At 42.5% G+C, this 26,638-nt stretch overlaps 1 protein-coding gene across 1 annotated transcript; it reads right to left on the bottom strand.

The window, feature by feature from the left end:
- Window positions 1-6,520: 6,520 nt before the first annotated feature.
- On the bottom strand, window positions 6,521-25,512 carry xkr9 (XK, Kell blood group complex subunit-related family, member 9). Its single transcript, XM_055634457.1, has 3 exons — window positions 22,526-25,512; window positions 13,300-13,487; window positions 6,521-10,425 (listed from the first exon to the last, which is right to left on the bottom strand). The coding sequence occupies exons 1-3, from the start codon at window positions 22,825-22,827 to the stop codon at window positions 9,683-9,685; spliced, it is 1,233 nt and encodes a 410-aa protein (XP_055490432.1). The 5' UTR covers window positions 22,828-25,512; the 3' UTR covers window positions 6,521-9,682.
- Window positions 25,513-26,638: the final 1,126 nt, after the last annotated feature.

Genomic DNA, 26,638 nt, shown 5'->3' with positions numbered 1-26,638 from the left:
GTCATTTTAATATTACACTTATCCCATCCCACTGGATATTCCAGATTGATAAATTAAGGTTTTGTCAACTAATTACAAATCAGGCCAATTACAAATCAATAACATTAGCAAACTCCAAAACAGGAAATGCTGAGCATTGGGATCCAGACATCATGGACAACAGGCCTCATTTCCCCGCTCACATCTGGCAGTGCTCTCTGTCTGAAACAGGGGCCACAGAGTGTTTTTGAAAGTGGGGAGGCTGAACGATCACTGATCACTGGCCTTGGGGGTAACCAGCGAGGGAGTGAAGCAACCAAGTGAGGGGAGGGTGTTGGAAGGAGGTGTCCCCCCTCCCACGGTAGGGAATTTTTAAAATTTGATGTATTAAAATCATGTTTTAGTGCATTGTAGAAGTATGATTTCAATGTTTTTTGTTTGAAGTATTTTCAAGAGGTGACTTTTTAAGGGGAAACTTTTTCCACACACTGGATTGTCGGTGTATGGAACAAGCTGCCAGAGGAGGTAGTTGAGGCAGGGACAATCCCAACATTTAAGAAACAATTGATACTTGGATAGGACAGGTTTGGAGAAAAATGGACCAAAAGCAGGTAGTGTAGCTGGGACATGTTGGCGGGTGTGGGCAAGTTGTGCCGAAGGGCCTGTTTTCACACTGTATCATACTATGACTACATTATACCTCCACCATGCATGAATGCTTCAAAATTAAGTGGTCGAGATTTATTGCCATATACTCAAGCATGGAAACATAGAAAATAGGTGCTGGAATAGACCATTCGGCCCTTCGATCCAGCACTGCCATTTGATATGATCATGGCTGTTCATCTAAACTCTGTACCTCTTTCCTGTTTTTTCCCCATATCCCTTGATTTCGTTAGCCCCAAGAGTAAATGTAACTCTCTCTTGAAAACATCCAGTGAATTGGCTTCCACTGCCTTCTGTAGCAGAGAATTCCACAGATTCACACTTTCTGGGTGAAGAAAGTTTCTCATCTCAGTCCTAACTGACCTACCCCTTATTCTTAAACTGTGACCCCTCGTTCTGAACTCCCCAACATCGGGAACATTTTTCCTGCAGTTACAGTAAGTGAAAATCTAGCAGACAAGCAGGATGCTTTCTCCAACCATCCCCATTTGAAGGCCACTATCTTCCACCGCTTCTGCCCAGTGCTTGGTAGGGGGGATGTTGTTCAGCAGCAGGAATTGGTAGACTAGTCAAGATTGAGTGAAAGATGAACAGAGCAAAGTACAGAGAGATCCTTGATGAAAACCTAAGGTAGACAAAAGTGCTGGAGAAACTCAGCGGGTGCAGCAGCATCTATGGAGCGAAGGAAATAGGCAACGTTTCGGGCCGAAACCCTTCTTCAGAACCTGCTCCATAGTGTTCTGGACCTCAGACTGGGAGGAAGGTTCACCTTCCAACAGGACAATGACCCTAAGCGCACAGCCAAGCCAAAGCAGGAGTGGCTTTGTGACAAGGCTGTGAATGTCCTTGAGTGGCCCAACCAGAGCCCGGACTTGAACCCGATCGAATATCTCTGGAGGGACCTGAAAATAGCTGTGCATCGACATTCCCCATCCAACCTGACAGTTTGAGAGGATCTGCAGAGAAGGATGGGAGAAATTCCCCAACTACAGGTGTGCCAAGCTTGTAGCATCATACCCAAGAAGACTTGAGGCTGTAATAGCTGCCAAAGGTGCCTCAACAAAGTACTGAGTAAACAGCCTGAATACTTATGTAAATGTGATATTTCACTATTTATTTTTGATTACTTTGCAAAAATTTCTACACACCTGTGTTCGCTTTTTATTATGGGGTATTGTGTGTAGATTGATGATTAAAAAAATGAATGTAATCTATTTTAGAATAAGGCTGTAATGTAACAAAATGTGGAAAAAGTAATGGGGTCTGAATACTTTCTGAATGCATTGTATCTGCTGAGTAATTCCACTACATTCTTTTTTAATTCAGATTACTCACATCTGCTGTGTTTCTCCACTTGATGATTTGCTTTTTAAATATAACATTTTGGTTCGTGGAACAGCGATAACATTCAACAAAGAACCGCATCACCATGTTGATGAAGTGTGAGGGATGAGAGTCACAAACTGGAAGGAGGGGCAGTGGATGGTGTGAGGGAGAGCAAGCACTATTGGGGATATTTGTTGTTGCAAATATACACTTTTTATTCATAAAATGTGTATGAATACAAAACAGTCCATTCATAAGTTGCCATTTACAGTACGAGTCTGACCATCTCATTCGCTTACAAGATTTACATGATATCAGCATGGTATTAATTTTTCTGCTGCGCATATTTTATGAGTGATAACTCGGGGAGGTTTTTACACAGCCTCTCAGAGAACCTTGTCACAGGGTCTTTCCCTGTAGCTTAGCATGTTTCTTAAATCCTGCAATATGTCAGCCTGCAATGATGGGTTGCAGACAACTACTCATACTGAAAGACCAGCAGACAGACCATAATTTGTGTTTCATCTCATTTACAATCTTCTTGTCATAGCTTCTGTTTGTCTTGGTGGATATCTTTGAAGCAGCCCACATAATGCAGTGCACGAGTCACACAACTATATCAGGTGATCTTTGACAAATATCCATATAGTGCATCCCTTTTACGATCTTTAATAACTTCTTAGCAAGCACACATCCAGAAAGAATTGGATGGTGGTCCCACACTGTGGCCACCATAATTGGTATGTATTATGTCCCATTAATGTAACGACGAAGTAGGTCTCATAACTTTTTCACACAGAGAGTGGTAAATCTCTGGAACTCTCTGCCACAGAGCGTAGTTGAGGCCAGTTCATTGGCTATATTTAAGAGGGAGTTAGGTGTGGCCCTTGTGGCTAAGGGGATCAGGGGGTATGGAGAGAAGGCAGGTACGGGATACTGAGTTGGATGATCAGCCATGATCATATTGAATGGCAGTGCAGGCTCGAGGGGCCGAATGGCCTACTCCTGCACCTAATTTCTATGTTTCTATAAGTGTTCAACGGCCCGCGTTTGCTTGAACGAGCCATGCTATCTGCTGGCCGCAACCCATATGACTAATATCAGGGATGTGGCATTCATCTATACAGTGTACATTACTAGGCAGCACATTGCAAGCCCCTTCTCTTCTGTGCATTAGTGTGTAAGACATACAGAGGGAGTGGGGAAAACGGCTGACTCTAAAACACACACATCGTGTCCACATTGTGTAAACTTACATTGGTTTCTGGTTAAGTAACATTTTGTTTTTAAAACCCTCATCTCTGTTTGTGAATCTCTGTGTGGCCTTTTCCCACCTCGGCAACCTCTCTCAGTTCAAAGTCAAAGTCAAGGTCAATTTTATTCCTCAAATGCACCCATTGAAATTAATTTGCCAGCAGCCAGAACGTGCAATACAAGTATATAAACATTTCCATAGCGCTCTAAGATAAGTATACTCCACAAATCAGCCTCTATTTAAATGTTCCGTGTCTTCAAGTAGCAAGGCCCTAAGATTTTTCTTATATGGATTGCAAAGGTTTAGAAGGATATGGCCCAAATGTAGGCAGGTGGGACATGTAGATGGGGCATCCTGATCGGCATTGACGTTGGCACAAAGCGTCTGTTTTTATGCTGAATGCTGCGTGACTCTATATGGAATTCCCTCACTAAAGTCACCTCGCTTTCATCCTTGACATACCATTCAGCCAAATAATTGTTCATTTGTTCAAATATCCCTTTATGGGGTTTACTACAAAACCTGCTTTGAAAAGCCCATGCAGGGATGTTTCTGTGTTAAAGGTTATTGCGATTAAATTAACAGAAGATTTATTCTATTAAGGGTTTAAAATCAATTTCCCGTGATATTTCTGTGTTTGTGATGGCCAGCTTGTAAGTATATCTTAAGAACACAACTGCCGTGCAACTGAGTTGCCCTGTGAACAGATGAACACTCATTGTACAATTCTGGACAAATCCTGTAATGCAAGAGCCCTAACATTGGAAAACAGAGCAAAATCTGAGATAGAAACTGACTGCCAATCTGTCAGATCCATATATGTCTCATCCTTAACAGAAGTAACAGACTTGCCATGAACATTACAACACTGCAATTCGGCCAATAATGACTGTGCCATCATCCTCTGACTGCACATCATCCATATCACTCCATTCCCTGCATATCCATGTGCCTATCTAAAAGCCTCTCAATGCCACTATCAAATGGATGGAATGGAACAGAATACTTTATTGTCACATGTGGCAAGGCACAGTGAAATTCTTCGCTTGCATCCCCAAGGTATGCAAATAGTGGCCACCTATGGCACTGACAAAGTTACAAATTACGCTGGTTCCTCCTTTATTTTCCCACTCCCCCTCCCTCACGGCAGTCCCCCCCCACGCCGGGTCTTCCATTGTTCTTCCCCCTCCCTCACTGTCATATCTGCCTCTACCACCTGGTAGCGCGTTCCAGATACCCACCAGATACAGTGTAAAAAAACGTGCCCTAAACATCTCCTTTCAATTTTGCCCCTCTCACCATAAAGTTATGCCCTCTTTTCTTTGACAAGTCTTGCAATGCTGATAATATGATTCAGCTACATGAACAGCGAAATTAACTATTTTTCGCCACATGTTAGATTCATCCGAGTATTATCAGTAACCAAGCTATGCTGGCTTAGTTCCACTATATATTTCACTATATAATTATTTCTATCAAATAATTTGCCTGGCCAGTGCTTAAATTGAAATTCTGTTAATTGCACTGTTGAGGCACTAATAAAGAAATATCAGCACATAACTTAATCTCTCATTTTATCTGTGACAATTTAGCAAAAAACAATTTGTTCAGTAATTAACATGTTTAATAGAATTTGGCGGTGTAAATGTTAATGTAACTCAAATGAAGAAAGAAAGCTTGACAGTCAAAATGAGAGATTTAGCACACAGCACAGAGGAAAGACGAGCTTCCATGTTGAGGAATTAACTGGAATAATTGGTATTTGTGGACAATACTTCCTTCAAAATTCATGGCCTCTGCACTGAGAATGTTGAAGTGGTCAAGGGAGAGGAGTTTGCAGTAAAGGGAGCTGGAATACTCATTGTTTTCCAGAAATATTCTGGAATATAAAACTATTTTGGAATGTGGAAAGCAAGGCCAAGTAAAGTTGGATCATGTAGGATGATTTCAATTCAGAGCAAGCACCAGAGGGCTGCATTCTTTGGTATCTGAAAGAATGAAATCAGAGAAAAGTCTGAAACAATATTTCAACAGTTACAGAGGCATTCATGGCAAAGACTGGGCAACGGTGTTCAAATACTACTGTTAGCAAACTGGGACAGAATTCTTTTTCAATAATAGATGTGGGAAAAAAAATAGATGAAGGCAAGGTAGAGGGATATAGATGGTGAGGAGTAAAATAAATAAATTAGTTTAGTTTACTTTAGTTTAAAGTTTAGTTTAGAGATACAGCATGGAGACAGCCCCTTCGGCCCACCAAGTCCACACCGAACATTGGCCACCCCGTTCACACTAGTTATCCCACAACACACTAGAGGCAAATTACAAAGGCCAATTAACCTATAAACACCACGTCTTTGGAATGTGGGAGGAAATCAAAGCAACCAAGAGGAAACCCATGTGGTCACAGGGAGAATGTGCAAACTCCACACAGACAGCACCCAAGGTCAGGATCAAACCCAGGTCTCTAGCGCCATGAGGCATCAGCTCTACCGCTATGCCACTGTGCCGTTAACTCTGTCATTAACCATAAAGACGTGTCATGTGCGTTCAGGAAGGGGATATGGATACTGGGAGGATAAGGTTTGGAAGTGGCTGGAGACCAATAATATGCAAAGGGGAGATGGAGACTGAATTCACATTAAATTAAAAACCAGTGACGAGATTGAAGGTAGAAAATCTGGAGATTATGGGGGGAAACAGTATGGAGCTGGGAAAAAGAAAGATGGGAGAAGAACATGCAAACGTAAGAAACAGAAGTTGAACATTTGGCCTCGTATTGCAGCATTAAACAAGTTCACTCCGGTTTTTTTACTTCAGCACTAATTCCTGCACTAACCCCATACCCTTGTGTTCCCCTAACATTCAACAGAATCTCGATGTCTACAACATGCTCAGTGACTGAGTCCCCACAGCCTCTTTGGATAGTGAATTCAAAATATTCACCACACTGTGCAACTAGAATTTTTAAAGAAAGTGTTGTGCATGGAAGCTGCCAAAAAAGCAATTGGAAATGTCACAACATGTCTTGCAGGTAAAATTACGTACAGCAATGCTGCAGACTGGGTGGGGTAGAGCTGGAAAAAACAACCGGTTTGAGAGGATTTTGGAAGGGAAAAGATAATGATGCCTCTAAACTGAGTTTGAGTCCAAACCTAGATGTCTCCGTAATCCACACTAGATCTTTGCAAGTTAACAGTCATTCTGGAAGGAAATGTACATGAAGTGTTGATTGCTGGCAAAAGTCACACAGCAAGGATAGTGGAAAAGATAGTACAGGTACCCACTAGCGGAGCTGTGTGAGTGAAAGAGAGCGATATAGAGAGATAGAGAGAATGCAGCAGTTGAAGGATCTGTAGTTAAAGAGGTAGCCGGAGAGAAGAACAGTTGTGGAATAGTTGGATTGGGGATTAAGGATGGAGTGAAGCTCCACTAAGAAGAACATATGGAGAGCATGGGCAGGTAAGGTGGCAGGAGGAAATAAGAACATAATTAGGATCCAACGTGTTATTCAGACAGAATTACAACAGAAATATATATATTTTATGTTCAGAAAATGAATGACAATTAGCACAAAGGAAACTTGAATTGCAACACCTTAGCCAAGTAGGAATATTTTAGTTTTAAGTGAAAGATTTAATAGAAAACAGAGGTAATGTCTTCACACAACGGGTGGTGGGTATATGAAATGAGCTGCCAGAGGAGATAGTTGAGACTGGCACTATAACAATATTTGAAAGACATTTGGACAAGTACATGGATAGTAAATGTTTAGAGGGATATGGGCCAAACGCAGGCATGTGGGACAGAGTTGGGCATCTTGGTTGGCATGGGCAAATTGGGCCAAAGGCCCTGTTTCCGAGCTGTATGACTATGACTGTGACTAAGTCTACGCAATGCTTAATAGGAAAAATAGCAGCTGTGTCAGCCTTTAGGAAATATGCACAGATATAATAAAAATGGTTTATTCACATTAATAGCAATAATAAACAGAATAAATACAACAAAGTTTAGAAAATCCACTACACAACAGTACATTGCTGATGAAATATATCCTTCTGAATCTGAGTATTTAATTGTTGTGGATGGGGCTAGGAATTTCATGGATAAAAAGACCATCTTGTGGTTGTTGTGAGTAGCTGTCAGCTCACTTGCACATCATGGTTTAGAGGCAGAGCGCAGAAACAGACCCTTCGGCCCACTGAGTCCGCACCGACCAGCAATCCCCGCACATTAACACCACCCTACACCCACTAGGGACACCCATGGGAATGGAGCGAGTTTCTAATTCAGCTCTAGCTGCATCATTATTCATCTAAACTCAACAACTATACTACAACAGTGGGAGAACCTTCACCAGAAGGAATGTGGCAGGTCAAGAAGACAGTTTACCACCACCTACTCAAGAGTAATTAGAGTTGAGCAACTCTATAACTCTATAAATCCTGCCAATGCCAATGACACCCAGAGCAGGAAAAATTCATAAATAAAACAAGTCAAGTCAAGTCAAGTTTATTTGTCACATACACATACGAGATGTGCAGTGAAATGAAAGTGGCAATGCTCGCGGACTTTTGTGCAAAAGACAAACAACAAAACAACCAAACAAATTATAAACACAATCATAACACACATATTATTTTACATAATAAATAATGGAAGGAAAAACGTTCAGTAGAGTTAGTCCCTGGTGAGATAGGCATTTACAGTCCGAATTGCCTCTGGGAAGAAACTCCTTCTCAACCTCTCCGTTCTCACCGCATGGCAACGGAGGCGTTTGCCTGACCGTAGCAGCTGGAACAGTCCGTTGCAGGGGTGAAAGGGGTCTCCCATGATTTTATTTGCTCTGGAGTTGCACCTCCTGTTGTATAGTTCCTGCAGGGGGGCGAGTGAAGTTCCCATAGTGCGTTCGGCCGAACGCACTACTCTCTGCAGAGCCTTCTTGTCCTTGGCAGAGCAATTCCCAAACCAGATGGTAATGTTCCCGGACAAGATGCTTTCCACCGCCGCTGCGTAGAAGCACTGGAGGATCCTCGGAGACACTCTGAATTTCCTCAATTGCCTGAGGTGGTAAAGGCGCTGCCTTGCCTTACTCACGAGTGCTGAGGCGTGTGATGCCCATGTCATATCCAATGAGATTTCTCTGGCACCTCAGAGTTAAAGAAGTTGTTTTCTGTTGGTTGATATGTTCAACCAAACCACAATCTGAGTGTGAAAAAAAAATACAGTAGGAGGCTTTTCAGCACCAGAAAAGTTCCCTAGGTATCCCAGCTGAATATACGAGTCCATGTCTCATTCCCCAACACCCAATGACTAGCCCTACCCTATATCTTCCCATCACCCTCAACTCCATCGAGCGATATAGTTGAAACTAATTGTCTGGCATTCATCTCAATTTTCATTAAAAGAGCATTTTGTGTAAATTGGCACGTGCTTCATGTCATTAAAATAACAATGCATCATAACTACCTCATTGGCTGCAAAATACTGTGGGACATCCTGAAGCCATGAAAAGTGCCTTGTAAATGAAACTTCATTCTCTGTGCTATTCTCATGATGCTCGCAACAGCGATACAATAAATTCTCGTTATAATGGACCAGAGGGGAGGGAATGGTGCCCATTATTAACAATTTTCCGCTCTATCCGAGTAAGGAATTATCATTGTGTAAGTTGTAGAAACAAAGAACTGCAGAGGTTGGTTTATGCGCAAAACGACACAATAGAAACATAGAAATTAGGTGCAGGAGTAGGCCATTCGGCCCTTCGTGCCTGCACCGCCATTCAATATGATCATGGCTGATCATCCAACTCAGTATCCTGTACCTGCCTTCTCTCCATACCCCCTGATCCCCTTATCCACAAGGGCCACATCTAACTCCCTCTTAAATATAGCCAATGAACTGGCCTCAACTACCCTCTGTGGCAGAGAGTTCCAGAGATTCACCACTCTCTGCGTGAAAATGTCCTAGAGTAACTCAGCAGGTCAGGCAGCATCTCTGGAAAACATGAATAGGTGACGTTTCAGGTCGAGACCCTTCTTCAGACTCTCGATCTGGGACTGCGCCTGGAATCCAGGTGAGTTGATGCCCTGCCTGATGGTGGCTGAGCTTAGGAGAGGCGGGGATCGTAAGAGTCATTGGTCGCTGCCCTCGGGCGGCCAAACTACAGGTAAGGGCCGCCGGTGCCAGTGGTGGGGGCAGGGACGGCCTTGGAGTGGCCAAGGAATCTGTGTGGGTCAGCGGTAGTGGCAGTAGGTGCGGCCTGGAAGCAGCCCGGGAGGAGGTGTGGGCCGCCATTGGCAGCTTGGTCTGGAAGGCGGGGAGGCAGTGTGGGCTTAGGGTGGCATCATCAGTGGCTTCAGATCAGAAAATTATGATGTCCCAAAAATGACGTATTTTTGACACTAAATATAACATCTGTGGAAAGAAGTCAATTGACTCCAATTATATCTTTAATTAAACACTTAAACAATTTGCTAATCTACTATTTATATTTCTGGATTTAGCAACTGTTGAATGAATCATAGTGCTGTTTTCATTTATATTGTTGAGTATAACTGTTGGCTTTTTAGATAGGCATCCATCAACTTCATCACAAGATGTTTGTAATTCCTGTGTATTGTCAGAATATTCAACGTCTTGATCATTTGCCCTTGTTGGATGGCAATAACTGTAGTACAACACAAGGCAAATAACCCCAAGTATTAGTGACAACCCAATGGTTACACTAACAGGGAAATCAATGTCTTTATCAACCGCAGAACATTTGAGAAACCAGCAGAAGACAAGAAGTGAAACAGTTTCAAGAATTCTAAAGGTATAATAGAGGGTCATAACCAATCTTGTATTCTTATTTTTTATATTGAAAAAGGTGAAAACTAAGATGATGGCAACCACTGCCTTGTAAATAACTTCCTGAATCGTGGATGTACAGAAGTTTGTATTCTGCACAAATACACAAATAAACATAACCAACCATAAAACACACAGGTAGACAATGACATCGATGACATGTGTCGTCGCCAGAAGGGTTATGAGCAAAATTTTTGCATTAAGTGTCAACAGCTTGTAAAAAAAGTACAACAAATAAGGGAATCCGCAGGTTAGCTTTGGTTGATCAGGTAAAGATTTTTTTAGTGCCGCATAATAGTCCAAAGTAGCCCATGACATGCTCATGCATGACAAAATCACAGACACATCTGCAAAAGAGAAGGAATACAACATGTAATATAATTCAGTATCCTTCACAATTAGAACACTAATATTAATGTCAATAAACAGTCATCTTGTTGACTTTAGAACTTCTCTATCCTTGTAGTCACAAGATCATTCTGAGATAACAAAAAAATGTTTCGAAATCATCGCTGAACTTTCAACCCAGTCCTCAAAAGGAGGAATTGCTTGATCCCCTATTAAATTATTGGCAGCTTAATTTAGCTTAGAGGTACAGCATGGTCAGGAGTCTAGAAAGTCCTGGAAATGGTGCTGACGTGGCAATGAGAGGCCAGAGGGAAGAGAAGGATCATGATGTTGATGGTTAAGTTAGGTCTCTGGAATGCTGTTGGTTCACAATCAGATGAGAAAGAGGACAACAATTTACATCAGCAGCTCTTGCAGTCATCAAAATTGTGATTGGTTGGGGCGAGTGGGGGCCTGAAGGAGAGCTATTCTGAGTCTTAACGGGCTCCATGTTCAGATGTGACGTCCAAAGGCAGAGGCCTGCCTAAACTGCTTTCTACTTTAACTTACAATGACAACTCTCCTTCAACTTATTGGAGCAAAGCTACACTTGCACGAAGGCATTTGCAATAAGGAAGTACATTGCATCCACCATTTGATGCCTCATACTGTGTTTGTTTCATATTCAGAGGGACCTGCATATAAAATTACAGGCAATATGGAAAGTGCAGTAATCTGAATTTTGATTTAGGAAAATTATTCCACAGAAATTGCATCACGATAGCAGACAAAAGTATTGTATCATATGATAGGACATTTCACCCCATTAATCTCTTGAAGAATAACATATTAACATTTCAAAATAATAGGCAAACTGGATTGTGATTGTGATCAATTGTGATATGAATATTGGGCTGTGGATAATTGGGAGAAGTGAGAACAAAAACGCCTGACTCAAATTTGCATTCTCCTTAAATGCAGTATGTAAATATGCTGTCAGATTGCAGAGTAGACAATTTAATATACTAATTCAAGAAAGGAAGTGGATGATGATAGACTGACTAGTGCAGGGCCCCAGTGAGACCACACCTGGAGTATTGTGTGCAGTTTTGATCTCCAAATTTGAGGAAGGACATTCTTGCTATTGAGGGAGTGCAGCGTAGGTTCACAAGGTTAATTCCCGGGATGGCGGGACTGTCATTTGTTGAAAGAATGGAACGACTGGGTCTGTGTACACTGGAGGTAGACAAAAGTGCTGGAGAAACTCAGCCGGTGCAGCAGCATTTTTGGAGCGAAGGAAATAGGCAACGTTTCGGGCTGAAACCCTTCTTCAGACACACTGGAATTTAGAAGGATGAGAGGGCATCTTATAGAAACATATAAGATTATTAAGGGATTGGACACGCTGGAAGCAGGAAACATGTTCCCGTTGTTGGGGGAGTCCACTACCAGGGGCCATGGTTTAAGAATAAGGGGTAAGCCATTTAGAACGAAGATGAGGAAAAACACTTTCACCCAGAGAGTTGTGAATCTGTGGAATTCTCTGCCTCAGAAGGTAGTGGAGGCCAATTCTCTGGATGCTTTCAAAAGAGAGTTAGATAGAGCTCTTAAAGATAGCAGAGTCAAGGGATATGGGGAGAAGGCAGGAACGGGGTACTGATTGTGGATGATCAACCATGATCACAGTGGATGGCGATGTTGGCTCGAAGGGCCGAATGATCTACTCCTGCACCTATTGTCTATTGTTTATTGACTTGGTGGTCTAGAGTCAGCTTCTGGCAAATAAATAATTGTGGTTGCCATAACAAAGGGCTGGTACTGACACCATGAGTCAGATAACCTCCATCCAATTTGTAAACATGCTATCATTCTCCTGTTTTAAATTAATGTTTTCTGGGCCACACCTAGTTGCAAAATCGAGTCCAGACTCCATATCTGCTTTACCCACCATGAACAACTGTAGCAGTTCATGAATTGGGTGCACAAACTGTTAGTTGAAACAACAGTTGATCAACAATAGTTAATTTTGACCCCCTAATGCCCGCTCACTCCGGGAAGTGAAAGAAATAAGCACATATATTAAATAATATAAATCTAGAGCGATTTGTCCAAGCAACTCAATATACAAAACCTGCTGAGAGAATTAAGCTAACAGTTTTGAGGTCCTTTCCAACTGTTATGTCAATTATTCCTATTATTCCTCCTGGTATTTTTCCCCCAGCTCCAATAATATCTCACCATATTTCTCAATGGGAGAAGAGGATGTCCAGAGCAGGCTACAAGATTTAAATCTTTTGAAAGCTAGTTCTTCCAGATTGAGGTCTGTTCTCGCTTTTACAGATTATTGATGGATTGAGAGGTTCCAATTGCATGGTAATAGACCATATAATACACATATCATTTGTTGGGGCCTGTCTGGGCATAATGCTCTATTTATTTCGGGATGAATTCAGGAAGGCAGCATGGTGGTGTAGCAGTAGAGCTGCTGCCTTACAACGCCAGAAACCTGGGTTCAATCCTGACTACGGGTGGTGTCTGTACGGAGTTTGTACGTTCTCCCCGTGACCTGCGTGGGCTTTCTCCTGCTACTCCGGCTTCCCCCCACACTCCAAAGACGTAGAGGTTTGTGGGCTAATTGGCTTCGGTAACATTGTAAATTGTCCCTAGTGTGTGTAGGATAGTGTTAGTGTGTGGAAATCGCTGGTGGGCGCGGACTCGGTGGGCCGAAGGGCCTGTTTCTGCGCTGTGTCTCTAAACTAAACTATACTAAATGGGCATAATAGGACTGTAGAACATAGCAAAACAGCTAATTGTATTAAACCCAAGAAAATCTACCTTATTTAATCCATAAGAGTACATAACAGCAATAACAACAATGATAAAAGCAAACTTACACTGAATATATTCTCTGTTATCAGATTTCAGCAGGATGAACGCCTGAAGAACAAGTTGAGGTGCAGTTTCCAAAAATGCTTCAAACAACCGTAACATGCTCAAATCTGTAACTGAGTATATGGCCTTCCTGTGAGTATCTTCTGTTTTAAATGCTGCCCGGTATCCATAATCAAGTGCCTTTATGTATCTTTAAAAACAAGGAGAAAAATATTTTTGAAATGCAACACCAAATTGATTGTGTTTTATTAATTATCCATTTTGAGACCGATGCTCATAAATCTTCTGTTTAAGAGCAAATAAAAACTACTCAATCAATGTTATTTCATACAATTTATATTTAAGAATTTGAAAGAAGTAATTTGGAATCAGGTCACATCCCCTAAAATGACCCTTTTAGAATTTACCAATTAACACTTACACAGTGAACTATCTGAAGAGCAACAGGCACCATACTCATTGTGTGTCCCATGTTCTCTTAATTACTCAAGTGGATCACATGCGATCTAACCTGTCAGAGAAGTCCACCAAGATATGGCAAAAAATTGTGGGAAGCACAATGGGCAGTTAATAGATCCACTGCCTCATGACAACAGCAACCCAGCCCTCAGGTGCCGTCTGTGTGGAGTGTGCATGTTCTCCCTGTTAGCACATGGATTTCCTTCAGGCACTCCAGTTTCCTTTGACATCCTATAGACATGTAGATTAGTGGGATAATTGGTCTTGCCCTTAACATGTCGGAGAGAAAGGATCGGTAGTAAAGAAACAAACTCAATGCTAGCATTTATTTCAAGAGGGCGTATACAAAAACAGGGATGTAATGTTGAGGCTCTATAAGGTGCTGGTAAGGACGCATTTGGAATATTGTGAACAATTTTGGGCACCATATCTGACAAAGGATGTGCTGGCTCTGGAGAGAATCCAGTGGAGATTTACAAGAATGATCCCAGGAATGAGTAGGTTAACCTATGATGAGCATTTGTTGGCACTGGGCCTGTACTCGCTGGAGTTTAGAAGAATGAGGGGGGACGTCATTGGAACATACAGAATAGTGAAAGACTTGGATAGAGTGAATGGGGAGAGGATTATTGGGAGAGTCTAGAACTAGAGGTCATAGCCCCAGAATTAAAGGGTGTTCTTTTAGGAAGGAGATTAGGAGACATTTCTTTAGTCAGGTGGTGAATATGTGGAATTCTTTGCCACAAAAGGCTGTGGAGATCAAGTCAGTGGATATTTTTAAGGCAGAGATAGATAGATTCTTGATAGTACAGGTATTACGGCTTATGGGGAGAAGGCAAGAGAATGGGGTTAGGAGGGAGAGATGGATCAGCCGTGATTGAATGGCGGCGTAGACTTGATGGGCCGAATGGCCTAATTCTACTCCTATTCCATATGACATATGAACATATGAGAGTGGTAATTGATAAGAAGGTGACATGAATATATATTTTTTAATTTAATTAATGGTGGATTTGTGTAAATGGATGGTTGATGGTCAGTCCAGACTTGGTGGGTTGATGGGCCTGTTTCAGTACGGCATCTCTGTGGCTCTACTATAAGATAAAATTATATCAATGTATTTTAAAAGTCATATACATTTTAAATGTATTTCTCAAGCATTGATGAGAATACATGAGAATTTGTGTTTCAAATCACAACAAACATCACCAGAAGGTATGACATGGTAAACCTTTAAAAACTCAGATACATTAATTTACATAAGGCCTTCACATTGTTTTTTTCAGAGGGAATAAATTCCATTTTGCATTTTTACATGGATAGAAAAGGATATGAGCCAATCACAGGGATTAGCTCAGATACACATTTTTGTTGGCATTGACAAGTTGGTCTGAAAGGCCTCTTTCCACGCTGCATAACTCCATGTCTCTCCAACAACTATTGATTTTGTCTGCAAACATGGCAAAGTGCTCGTAGAGAAAGAAGGTTTCACCAGTGGCAGCCTCTGAATTTGTCTGTTTATGCGTACATGTGCAACTACCAGCATTTCCACTCAGTTTTCATAATCGTGAGAACAAGTACTGACACATTCACTATCATTTTGGATTATCGGTACTTACAATCTCTGACCAGAAGGAACATGTTTCAAGCACAGAAATAGAGCTTATGGGTTATATTCAAGGATGGTAAATAATAGAGTAACATGGTATGAAAAAAATGGCAATTCAGATGCCCCCGCTACTCAAGTGGAATTGGGACAGACATTGAGAATTATGGGAGATAAAACATTGTAGACTACATATAGTTCCTTGTGACCCAATGTATTCCTGTGTATTTCTATAAAGCAACTCATGCTGCTATGTGTACTTTGATTCAAATGAGTTATTATGCAATAGGTTAATTGGTAATACAATGTATGATTGCTATTTGCTGTACTCAAATAACCGGATATTTAACATTTAATAAAACTATTTGTAATTAAATGGTGAAATATCATTCAAGCATTCAGCATGATGGTGCAACAGCAGAGCCACTGCCTTACAGCACCAGAGACCCAGGTTCGATCTTAACCACAGGTGCTCTCTGTCAGGAGTTTGTACGTTGTCCCCGTGACCTGCGTGGGTTTTCTCCCACACTCCAATGACGTACAGGTTTGTAGGCTAATTGGCTTGGTGAAATTGTGTGTGTAGGATACTTGTTAGTGAGCGGGAATCACTGGTCGGCACAGACTCGGTGGGCCGACGAGCCTGTTTTCACACTGCATCTTTAAACTAAACTAAAACTAATTAAGAAAATTATTTAAATCTATTAAATACTTCCGTTCTCAAATGCACAATCATTGCTTATTTAGCAAGCAGGTTATTCTTGCTCTAACATAAGGGCCTGTCCCACATGAGATTTTTTAGGTGACTGCCGGCACCCGTCATAGTCACAGCAGGCCGCCGAAAATTTTCGAAATGTTGAAAATCCAGCGGCGATCAGAAAAAGGTACGACTCTTTTGGCGACTACTCATGACCATACAGGTGTCACCCCGCCGCGACCTGCTGCGACTATGATGAATGCCGGCAGGTCTCCAAAAAAATAGTGTAAGTGGGACAGGACCTTAACAATGTAAAATGTTTTTACATTTATCAATAAAAGCTTGACAGAGGCAGTCACTTTTATTTTAAATTGGTTTAGTCAAGAATGATTGGCTGATAATAAGACAACAGAAATGAGATCAAACTCCCTATGGCGGTGACATGTCGCGGGGTGACACCTATTTGGTGGTGAGTAGTCACCCACAGAGTCATACCTTTTAAGGTCGCCACTGGATTTTCAACATTTTGACCATTTTAGGCGACCTGCTGCGACTATGACGAATGCCGGCAAGTCACTGAAAAAATTGTGTAAGATGTAAAATGTATTTACATCTATCAATAAAAGCTTGAGAGAGGCAGTAAAGTTTATTTTAAATTGGTTTAGTCAAGAGTGAAATTGGCTAACCATAAGACAGCAGAATTCAGGTCAAACTCCCAATGGCGGCACATGTACGTGGCAACAGAGAGTGAGAAACCCATTAGAAAGTATATAGAGCAAAAGGTCAGATAAAGCTCAGTCTGAAGAAGGATCCTTATCCAAAACAGCACCCATACTGTTTCTCCAGAGATGCTGCCTGACCCACTCAGTCACTCTAGCACTTTGTGTCTATCTTTGGTATAAACCAACATCTGCAGTTCTTTCTTTCTACATAGACAGGTGGCTTGGGTGACAACTGATGGGGGAATTCATAACCAACAGTGAGCTTGGCAGAAGGCTGTGACGAGATTGATGAGAGAGTAAGACTGATGAGAGAGTAACTGGTGAGTATTTGCAGACGTCTAATTTCTGCTTTATATTAACTTCCTAATCCGCAGATCACTGCAAATCACTGCAAATCGGCAACAACTCTTCCTCCTCTCTGACAGTCAGCACAGGAGCATCTCAAGGCTGTGTGCTCAGTCCCTTGCTCTACTCACTCTACATACCTATGTCTGTGTAGCTAGACACAATTCCAATGACATCTTTAAATTCACCGACGTTGTTAAGACGAAAAATGGGTAATGAGTCAGAGTACAGGACGGAGAATGAAAATCTGAATGAATGGTACCAGAATAACAGTCTTGATATCAGCAGGACCAAGGAGCTGATTATTGACTTTAGAAAAGAGAAAGCCGAGTATCCACAAACCTGTCTTCATTGACGGGTTGGCGGTGGAGAGAGTCAACAACTTCAAGTTCTTGGGCATTTCATATCTCTGAAGATCTGTCTTGGGACCAAGGCCATCATGCAATCATAAAGAAAGCCCATCAATGCCTCTACTTCCATCGAGGATTGAGGAGATTCCTGACGACAAATACCCTTGGCATGCACAGTGGAGAGCATATTGACTGGTTGCATTATGACATAGTTTGGCAACATGAATGTCCAGGAACAAATTACAAAATTTGGTGGACATTGTCCATTAAGGATAATGACCTCCCCACCATCAAGGGTATCTATATGAGCACAGCCTCAAAGACCCACGTCACATTGACCATGTTCTCATTTCCCTTCCACCATTGGAAAGGAGGTATAGAAGTCTGAAAGCCATGACCACCAGATTCAAGAATAGCTTCTTGCCAACAAGCATCTTGAACACTTCACAGCAATACCTAACACTAACTTCAGCTATGGAATTGTGGGGTGAAAGGAATGGTTTCAGGCTAAAACCGTACAGCAGGGCTCGGAGTGGAGAGGGAAAATAGCCAGTATAAAGAGGATTGGGAAAATGGTAAGTCAAGGACCAGGGGTCATTGGTGGATGAAGAAGAGGTGAAGGATAATGGGCAATTGGAGCCAGATAGGGGGAGGACGAGTAGTGAAGTGTAGTTGGGAGGCAATGGCAGGTGGATCATAGATGGTGCAGATAATTAAAAAGTGGCCTGTCAATGGCAGACAGGGAAAATTAAATTATTATTAAATCAATCCAAGAGGCCTATAAGGTTTTAAGAAATAGCAAATATGCCTGAAGATCAGAAGCATTTTAGAGCTTAACAAAGTAGGACCAAAAGAGTTAGAAAGACAGGCAAGTAATCTAAGAGTGAAAGGAGCTTCTATGGATACATGAATATAAAAATACCAATGGTGTTAATTGTGGGAATGATAAAAAGACAATTTATAATATTAGTCTAGGGAACAGCATCAAAATGAGTCACTTTGGGAATAATGTAAGGAACAAAACCAAAAAGACCTGCAAAAAAAATTGTTTAAACATAGTGATCGACTCTTGTTCCTACCTTCCTAAATTCCTGTCAAATTTCTCCACGTCCTGGATGACATGACATATTGCAGGCAATGGAGAGAGAAAAATGATAAAAGCGGTGGTGAAGTCAAGCTGAATACAGTCAATATGTGTGTGGAACTCATCATATTTTTGGACGACGCATTAGATGAGCGGCAGTCTTTGGTTGATAAATAAGAAAGGCCGAGGATAATTTGTTCAGGAACATCTGACATACATAATGGTAACGAACATTTAAGCCACTGCACGTATCATAAACCAGGCATAAACTTCATAAGTGAACTTATACACAACTTAATTGATGTATTAGCATCAACAATCTTGTTTATTTAGGTTATATGTAATTTAATAAACATGTGGTGCTTCAAAATTCAGTTGTGCTCTGTCTAATACACCATAGTTAGGCAGCATACTCTACAACATCTTGAGAATTCATTTCCATCGTACTATTGCTGACCACTGCCCAGTCATGACATTATGCACTTGTCTCATCATCACATCACAAATGCCTGACCTGGAGCTCAATGACTGGATCCCCTTGCAGGCAAATCTGGTGCCCCCCTCTCACTAATCCCCACTAACCCTTTTCTCTGTCTTTACACAACACCCAGCCACATCACAAGGTTAGCACCTCCAGTGGCCGATCACAACTGTGGTACCATCACCCTGCTGATCATGACTCCCCGTGCCCTGATCTGACCTTGAAGGAAAGGAAGGATCTGTGTGCACACTAATTATCCAAAGATAATTGTACAATGGAATGTAACAGCAGGGCGTCATACATAAAACATGTTGGCCCATTATCTATAATGGGTTTAGCACATCTTTCTTGACACATAAAAATTGTTCATCTTCAGTAATTTTGGTGGACAGGTACTGAATGGGTCACGTTATGGTCTTCAAATCGAGTGATATTAGTAATGGAAAATTATTTTTGCTCCAAGCTGGAGGATGAGACGGATGTTCTGCAAATGTGGCGGGGCTTGAATGCCATCACTTACTACAAGGGGAAATCAGGAGGCAGCTCAAATGTCAGCGAAACATCACTCCCTGACGAGCTCAATGTGTTCTACGCACGCTTTGATAGGGAGAACACTGATGTGCCTTCCCGAGCCCCCATTCGCCGTGATGATATTTCAGTCTCAGTCACAGAGGTTGACGTCAGAAAATCCTTCAGAGGGGTGGACCCTCGGAAAGCGCCTGGATCTGATGGAATACCCGGTCGTGTTCTGAAAACCTGTACGGACCAACTGGCTGGAGTTTTTACGGACATTTTTACCTCTCACTTCTGAGGTCTGAGGTTCCCACCTGCTTTAAAAGGGCATCAATAATACCGGTGCCCAAGAAGAACAAGGTGATGTGCCTCAATGACTATCGACCAGTGGCACTAACGTCTGTGGTGATTAAATGCTTTGAGAGGTTGATTATGGCGCAAATCAACTCATACTTCGACAAAAACCTGGACCCACTGCAGTTCACTTACCGCCACAACAGATTAACGGTGGATGCGATCTTGCTGGCTCTCCACTCCGTTCTGGACCACTTGGACAACAAAAACTCATATGTCACATATTCATTGACTACAGCTCGGCATTTAATACAATCATCCTCTCCAAGCTGGTTACCAAACTCACAGAACTGGGTCTCTGCGCATCCTTATGCAATTGGATCCTCGACTTCCTCATTCACAGACAACAGTCTGTTCGTATTGGTGGAAATGTGTCAGCCTCAATAACAATCAGCACAGGAGTACCTCAAGGCTGCGTGCTCAGCCCCCAGCTCTACTCACTCTGTACTCATGACTGCGTAGCTGGTCATAGTGCGAACTCCATCATCAAGTTCGCCGACAACACCACTGTTGTGGGGCGTATCACTGATGAAGACGAGTCAGAGTATAGAAGGGAGATCGATCGACTGACCAAATGGTGCCAGCACAATAACCTGGCTCTCAACACCAAAGAACTGATTGTGGACTTTGGAAGGGGGAGGTTGGGGACCCACAGTCCCGTTTATATCAACGGGTCGATGGTGGAAAGAGTCAAGATCTTCAAATTCCTGGGCGTGCATATTTCTGAAGATCTCTCCTGGTCCCAGAACACTGATGCAATTATAAAGAAAGCACATCAGCGCCTCTACTTCCTGAGATTATGGAGAGTCGGTATGTCGAGGAGGACTCTTTCAAACTTCTATAGGTGCACAGTAGAGAACATGCTGACTGGTTGCATCATGGCTTGGTTCGGCAACTTGTGCGCCCGGGAGCGGAAAAAAGACTGCAGAAAGTTGTAAATACCGCCCAATCCATCATCGGCTCTGACCTCCCTACCATCGAGGGGATCTACCACAGTTGCTGCCTCAAAAAGGCTGTCAGCATCATCATGGACCCACAACATCCTGGCCACACACTCATCTCTCTGCTGCCTGAAATCTGTAACATCCAGGTTCAGGAACAGCTACTTCCCCATCAGACTATTAAACTCCTCAAACAAAAATCTGAACTTTAATAGCCTATTGCACTTTATATGCTTATTTGTGTGTGTATATATATATATATATTCAATGGTATTGTATTGTATTCAAATTTATTGTCATTGTCTCAATTAGAGACAACGAAATGAATTTCCCTTTAGTCAGTATCATAAAAATAAATAAATAATAAATAATAAAACATATTAAAAATAAAATAGAATTAAAAAAAAGCCACAAACACAGAAAGTCCACGACACAACATAACACAATGGCACCAAGGTGAGGAAGGCACCATAGTCCAGCCAGCCTCCCCTCCGATCTTCCCAGATGTTCATCCGTGGTCGGGGCCTTCCGAGCACCCGCAGTCGCCACCCCGGGCGGCCCGATGCTCAGGACCCTCTCGCCGGGCTGATGGAACGCCGACGCCGAACCGCGACGGTGAAAATCCTCCTCAAGTATATGGATACACTGATCTGTTCTGTATTTGTTTATGCCTACAATATTCTGTAGTGCTGAAGCAAAGCAAGAATTTCATTGTCCCATCTGGGACACATGACAATAAACTCTCTTGAATCTTGAATTTTTGGGGGGTTTCTGTATTATCAGGGTCAGACACCTTGAGGTCACAGGTATTACATTAAATACGTCTAAAAAGAACCACACCAGGGAATGATAACGTCAACATTATAGTCAGCAAAACAAAGTTATTTTAGGAATTCAGCGGGTGAGGCAGCATCTATGGAGCGAAGGAATGGGTGACGTTTCGGGTCGAGACCCTTCTCCAGCACCTGCAGTTCCTTCTTAAACATACGAATGCAGCGGATTAGGCAGCTCAGTGGAGGGAAATGGACAGACGACGTTTCGAGTCGGAACCCTACCTCAGACGGGAAACATTATCGGGCCATTTCCTTGCCCAGTTACCGCCTGAACCACCAAGTTCCTCCAACAGTTTTTTTTGGTGCTCATGATTCCAGCATCAGCAATCGTTTGTGTCTATATTATTGTCACCTCAGTTATTCACTGCCTGGCTGATTACGTAATTGTCAATCGGGTTTCCACAAGGGAATCAATGGGGTGCTAAAGGTGTTTCTGCAAATTGTGATCAATAATAAAGTCTATTATGATTGCGCTGAAACGTATATAGTCGACTCAATGCCATTGCTAACAATGTTACGTGTGAAATAGTGGTCTCCAGGTTTACAATTATGTCCTTTCGTGATTTCTTCCCGGAAAATAAAGTAGGGCAGGATACTGTCCTACTTAACAGGAAACTTCATGGGGCAGGAAACTCGCAAGTTTACCAATTTCACGCAATTTCACAAGTTGGTCATCTTTCAGATGACAATTACCTCCTTTCCATTCTCCAGTAATTCCATACATGCATTTTCTACAGACTCGGACACATTTTTGGACCATTCGCACCACCGGGAGGAATAAGGATTTAGGTGAATTGGTGGGGGGAAAGGGTGGGTTTTTTTCCGAACAGTACGGAAGGTACTCACCTGAGCAGCACTCCCATCTGAAAAATATGCAGCACACGGCGACACCAACGCCAACCGACGCAGCCTGAGTTACCGAGGTCTGGATTATTCTCATCGTCTTCATACCAGGACCAGCTGAAACTCTGCAGGATCACTGCAGAAACCAGTATCACTAACAGCACCAGGAGAGCCCACACTCGGTCCCCGCCGATGTAGTACACAGCAGCAACCCAAAGATCGGTCCCAATGTCAGTCAGGTACAGCACAAAACCAAGTAGGAACAGTGCAAAATTCCACTTGCCAAAGTTTTGCTCAGTTGCCATGATCGATCTATCGTTAATATTTCTTACTGTCAATCAATATCCCCCGCGGCGAAGTCTTTTTTTCTCTTTCACTTTCCTAGTTGACACGACGGTTCCCAGAAATGACGCCTAAATTCTTTCAATTCTAATTTAGTTTATAATAAGGTAGTAAATTATCAGTCACAGAGGAACAGTGCGAATGGCCGCCCAATAACGCGTATTATTGCCTGTGTGTTTGGGGGCTAAAGTCCATGCACAAACTGTCGAGGAAGAGGCGGGGTGTGTCCGCGTGATGCTTCCGTGCATTCACATCCGATAATATTCACTCCAAGCTTCTCCACGTGTGTGATGGTCTTCTGACATCCTCGTGGCGTAGTTTTACAAAGCTTCAATTTTTCTGAATTGGTCATGTGTAAAAGCTGACGGTCAGTTTCCCCAAAAAGTTCTAACTGAGTTAAACAACTCATACACTCAAAGCGACCAGAGCACAAGGGAGTTTCCCCACTCTCGATCTTGGGATCCGCTGTGTTTTCTATGAAATGAATTAGTGGAAAGTCATATAGACTCATATGACACAGCAACGCAGCCTTCCACCCACAAACACCAATTTTACACTAACACAAACGCCAAACAAAATTTTACACTAACCCTACACCAATCCCATTATGGACACCCGGCAGATGCAGATGATGCATGTAATTCCATTCTATTTTCTGCAACAATTCCCCCTCTCTCGACCCCTCCCCCAGATTCTGCAACTCATCTCCATACTGAAGGGAAGTTAGAGTGGCTGACCCCTATTTTTTCCAATGTTGCAATGAACCCCGGTCACAAGGAGATGATGCAAGCTTTCGCAGTTACCACATGTCAGGGTTGAACTTGGTCGCGGAGTGGCCCTAAACCCTAAAACACCCTAAAACATTACCCCTCAGCTCCCCAGACTCAGCCCTCAAGCCCAAAGTTTTTTTTTTCATTTATCGCATGGGCAGAAGAGGCATAGGGGAAAGCTAGAGGTGGTGGTGCATGCCGCATGGTAAACTCTTCCTGATACTCAGATGTAGCAGACCTATCCAGTTCCTTTTCTCCGCACCTGAACCACCTTGAATCATAGATGTTCAAACGTGGCAGTGCAGATTCCATCGAAAAGGTTAAAATGGCCTTTTGCTATAAACTGGAGAATGAGAAGGATGTTCAACAGCTGTGCCAGGGCTTGGGCACCATCACTTCCTACATCGCAAAACCAAGGGGCAACTCAAATGATAGCGAGGCATAACTCCCAGACAAATTCCAGGCCTTCTACACATTTTGATAGGGTGAACACTGATGCCCCTGCCTGGGCCCCCGTAGTCCCCTGATAGTATTCGAATCACAGTTACCGAGTCTGACGTCAGAAGATACTTTAGGAGGATGAACCCTTTGAATGTACCCGGTCATCTTCAACCTCTCATTACTGAGGTTCCCACCTGCTTTAAAGGGGCATCAATATTACCAGTGCTCCGTAAGAGTAAAGTGACATGCCTCAATGACTGTCAACCAGTGGCACTAACATCTGTGGTGATGAAGTGCTTAGAGTCATAGAGTCATACATCATGGAAACAGGCCCTTCGGTCCAACTTGCTCAAGCCGACCAACATGCCTCATCTAAATTAGTCCCACCTGCCTGTGTTTGGTCTATATCCCTCAAAAACCTATCCTATCCATGCACCTGTCTAAATGTTTCTTAAACATTGTGATGCTTCCTGTCTCAACTACCTCTTCCAGCAGGTCATTCCATATAAAAACAGTTTATTTTTCCATATAAAATAGAGATAAAAAGTTTTTATCCACGAGTAGTTGCTCTACTAAACAGCCAAAAATCTGTAGCCTCGCTTTGATCTGGTATTTTGTTGGTTCACATGCTTGATCAATGGTGTTTTATCATTAATGTCTTATTATTATTAATGTTTAGTGTTTTCTGAGTCATTCGTAACTGGCATTGTAACAATGTTGTTACTTGTGGGTGGAGCACCAAGGCAAATTCCTTGTATGTGAATACTTGGCTAATAAACTTACTTACTTACTTATACCTGCCACTCTATCGGTGAAAAAGTGGCCCCTCAGGTTCCTATTAAATCTTTTCCCTCTCACCTTAAAAGAGTTTGGTACAGGAGGGCAGTTACCATATGGTGCACTTCAACTGCTACCTCAACAAGAACCTGGGCCCATTACAGTTTGCCTAATACTACAATAGATCAATGGAGGATGCAAGGATATATTTCAGCCTTGGATAGACACAAAATGCTGGAGTAATTCAGCGGGACGGATAGAAGGAATGGGTGATGTTTCAGGTCGAGATGCTTCTTCAGATGTCAGGGGAGTAGGCGGTACAGAGATAAAATGTAGTCGGAAAGAGTAAGTGTTGGTGGAACTGGGAAGGGGGAGGGGATGGACAGACAGGGAAAGCAAGAGCTACTTGAAGTTAGATAAGTCAATGTTCATACCACTGGGGTGGAAAATATGAGGTGCTGTCCCTCCAATTTGCGTATGGCCTCACTCTGACAATGGAGGAGGCCCAAGTCAGAAAGCTCAGGGAATGGGAGGGGAAGTTAAAATGCTGAGCAACCGGGAGATCAGGTAGGTTTAGGCGGACTGAGTGGAGGTGTTCAGCAAAACGATCATCGAGCCTGTGCTTGGTTTCGCCGATATACAGGAGTTGGCACCTGGAACAGGTGAATGACGACATCCCTGATGACCTGATATGGAAAACTTCATCTTGGGCGAAGATGCGGCGTAGACGGAGGAATTGGGAGTACCGCATGCTCGTCGATCGTTTCACTGCATACCTCCGCTCAGTCCGCATAAACGTACCTGATCTCCCGGTTGGATAACATTAAGCATTGGACGTTTTCACATAATTATGAAGATTTATTTAATGGTGATGATCAGTTAAAATAAATTGACATGAAATATTAAATGAAAATAAAAAAAGAGGAACATTATTTAAGGGAATTCCAAGCATCCTGTCACGTATGAAAGTAGAAATAATGTGATGTTATTGATGGTAAGTCAGGAAATGTGGTGCTTGCTCAATGGCATTAAAGCCATTTAAGGTAATGAGGAAGTGAGACATTTTTGTATATCGAATAGTTTCATGTAAGCTCATTGCTGCTGTTGTGGAAGGGATTCCAGGAGAGTATTTCAGGCAAGGTACGGATTGTTCAAATGAGATTGGGGCAATTGTAAGTCAACCAATAAAAACCTAAAGCCCGGAGACACAAGAAACTCCAGATGGAATCTTGGGCAAAACACAATGTGCTGGAGGCCCAGGCTGAAGAAGGGTCCTAACCCGAAACGTCGTCTGTCCATTCCCTCCACTGTTCCTGCTGACCTGCAGAGTTAATCCAGCACTTTGTGTTTTGCTCAAAACTCCACAGCCTGTTCACTATTTGATTAGATGTTCTCACCTATGTACATCACTCCATTAACTCCATGTGAGTTGGTAGTGGGTCAGATGGAATATCTGTGTTAGGGTGAAACGTTCCCCTTTGACCTATCAACCTCCTGCGCCTTTCCTACTTTTTAAAAATGAACCTGGTTCTATCTCTTTCACATTTTTAAGAATGGCTCTTCAGCCTGAAATACCAACTTTGTTTCTCTCTCCACAGCCGATGCCAGGCCTGCTGAGTGTTTGCAGCATTTTCTGATTTTGTTTCAGATTTCTAGCATTTTAGAAATATTCTCATTCATACAGGTGGGTTGTGAATACAATCGAGAGGATACAGTAAGCAAGATTCCAGCATCTGAAGCTCCTTCTGCATTGCACTGTGCCAGTGTGGGCCTTGGCAAGCCTCCA

This window comes from Leucoraja erinacea, chromosome 4 (assembly GCF_028641065.1).
Source record: "Leucoraja erinacea ecotype New England chromosome 4, Leri_hhj_1, whole genome shotgun sequence".
Classification (NCBI taxonomy): Eukaryota; Metazoa; Chordata; class Chondrichthyes; order Rajiformes; family Rajidae; genus Leucoraja; species Leucoraja erinaceus.
Note: the sequence above shows the minus strand (reverse complement) of the source record. Positions and strands in the feature narration are given on the sequence as shown.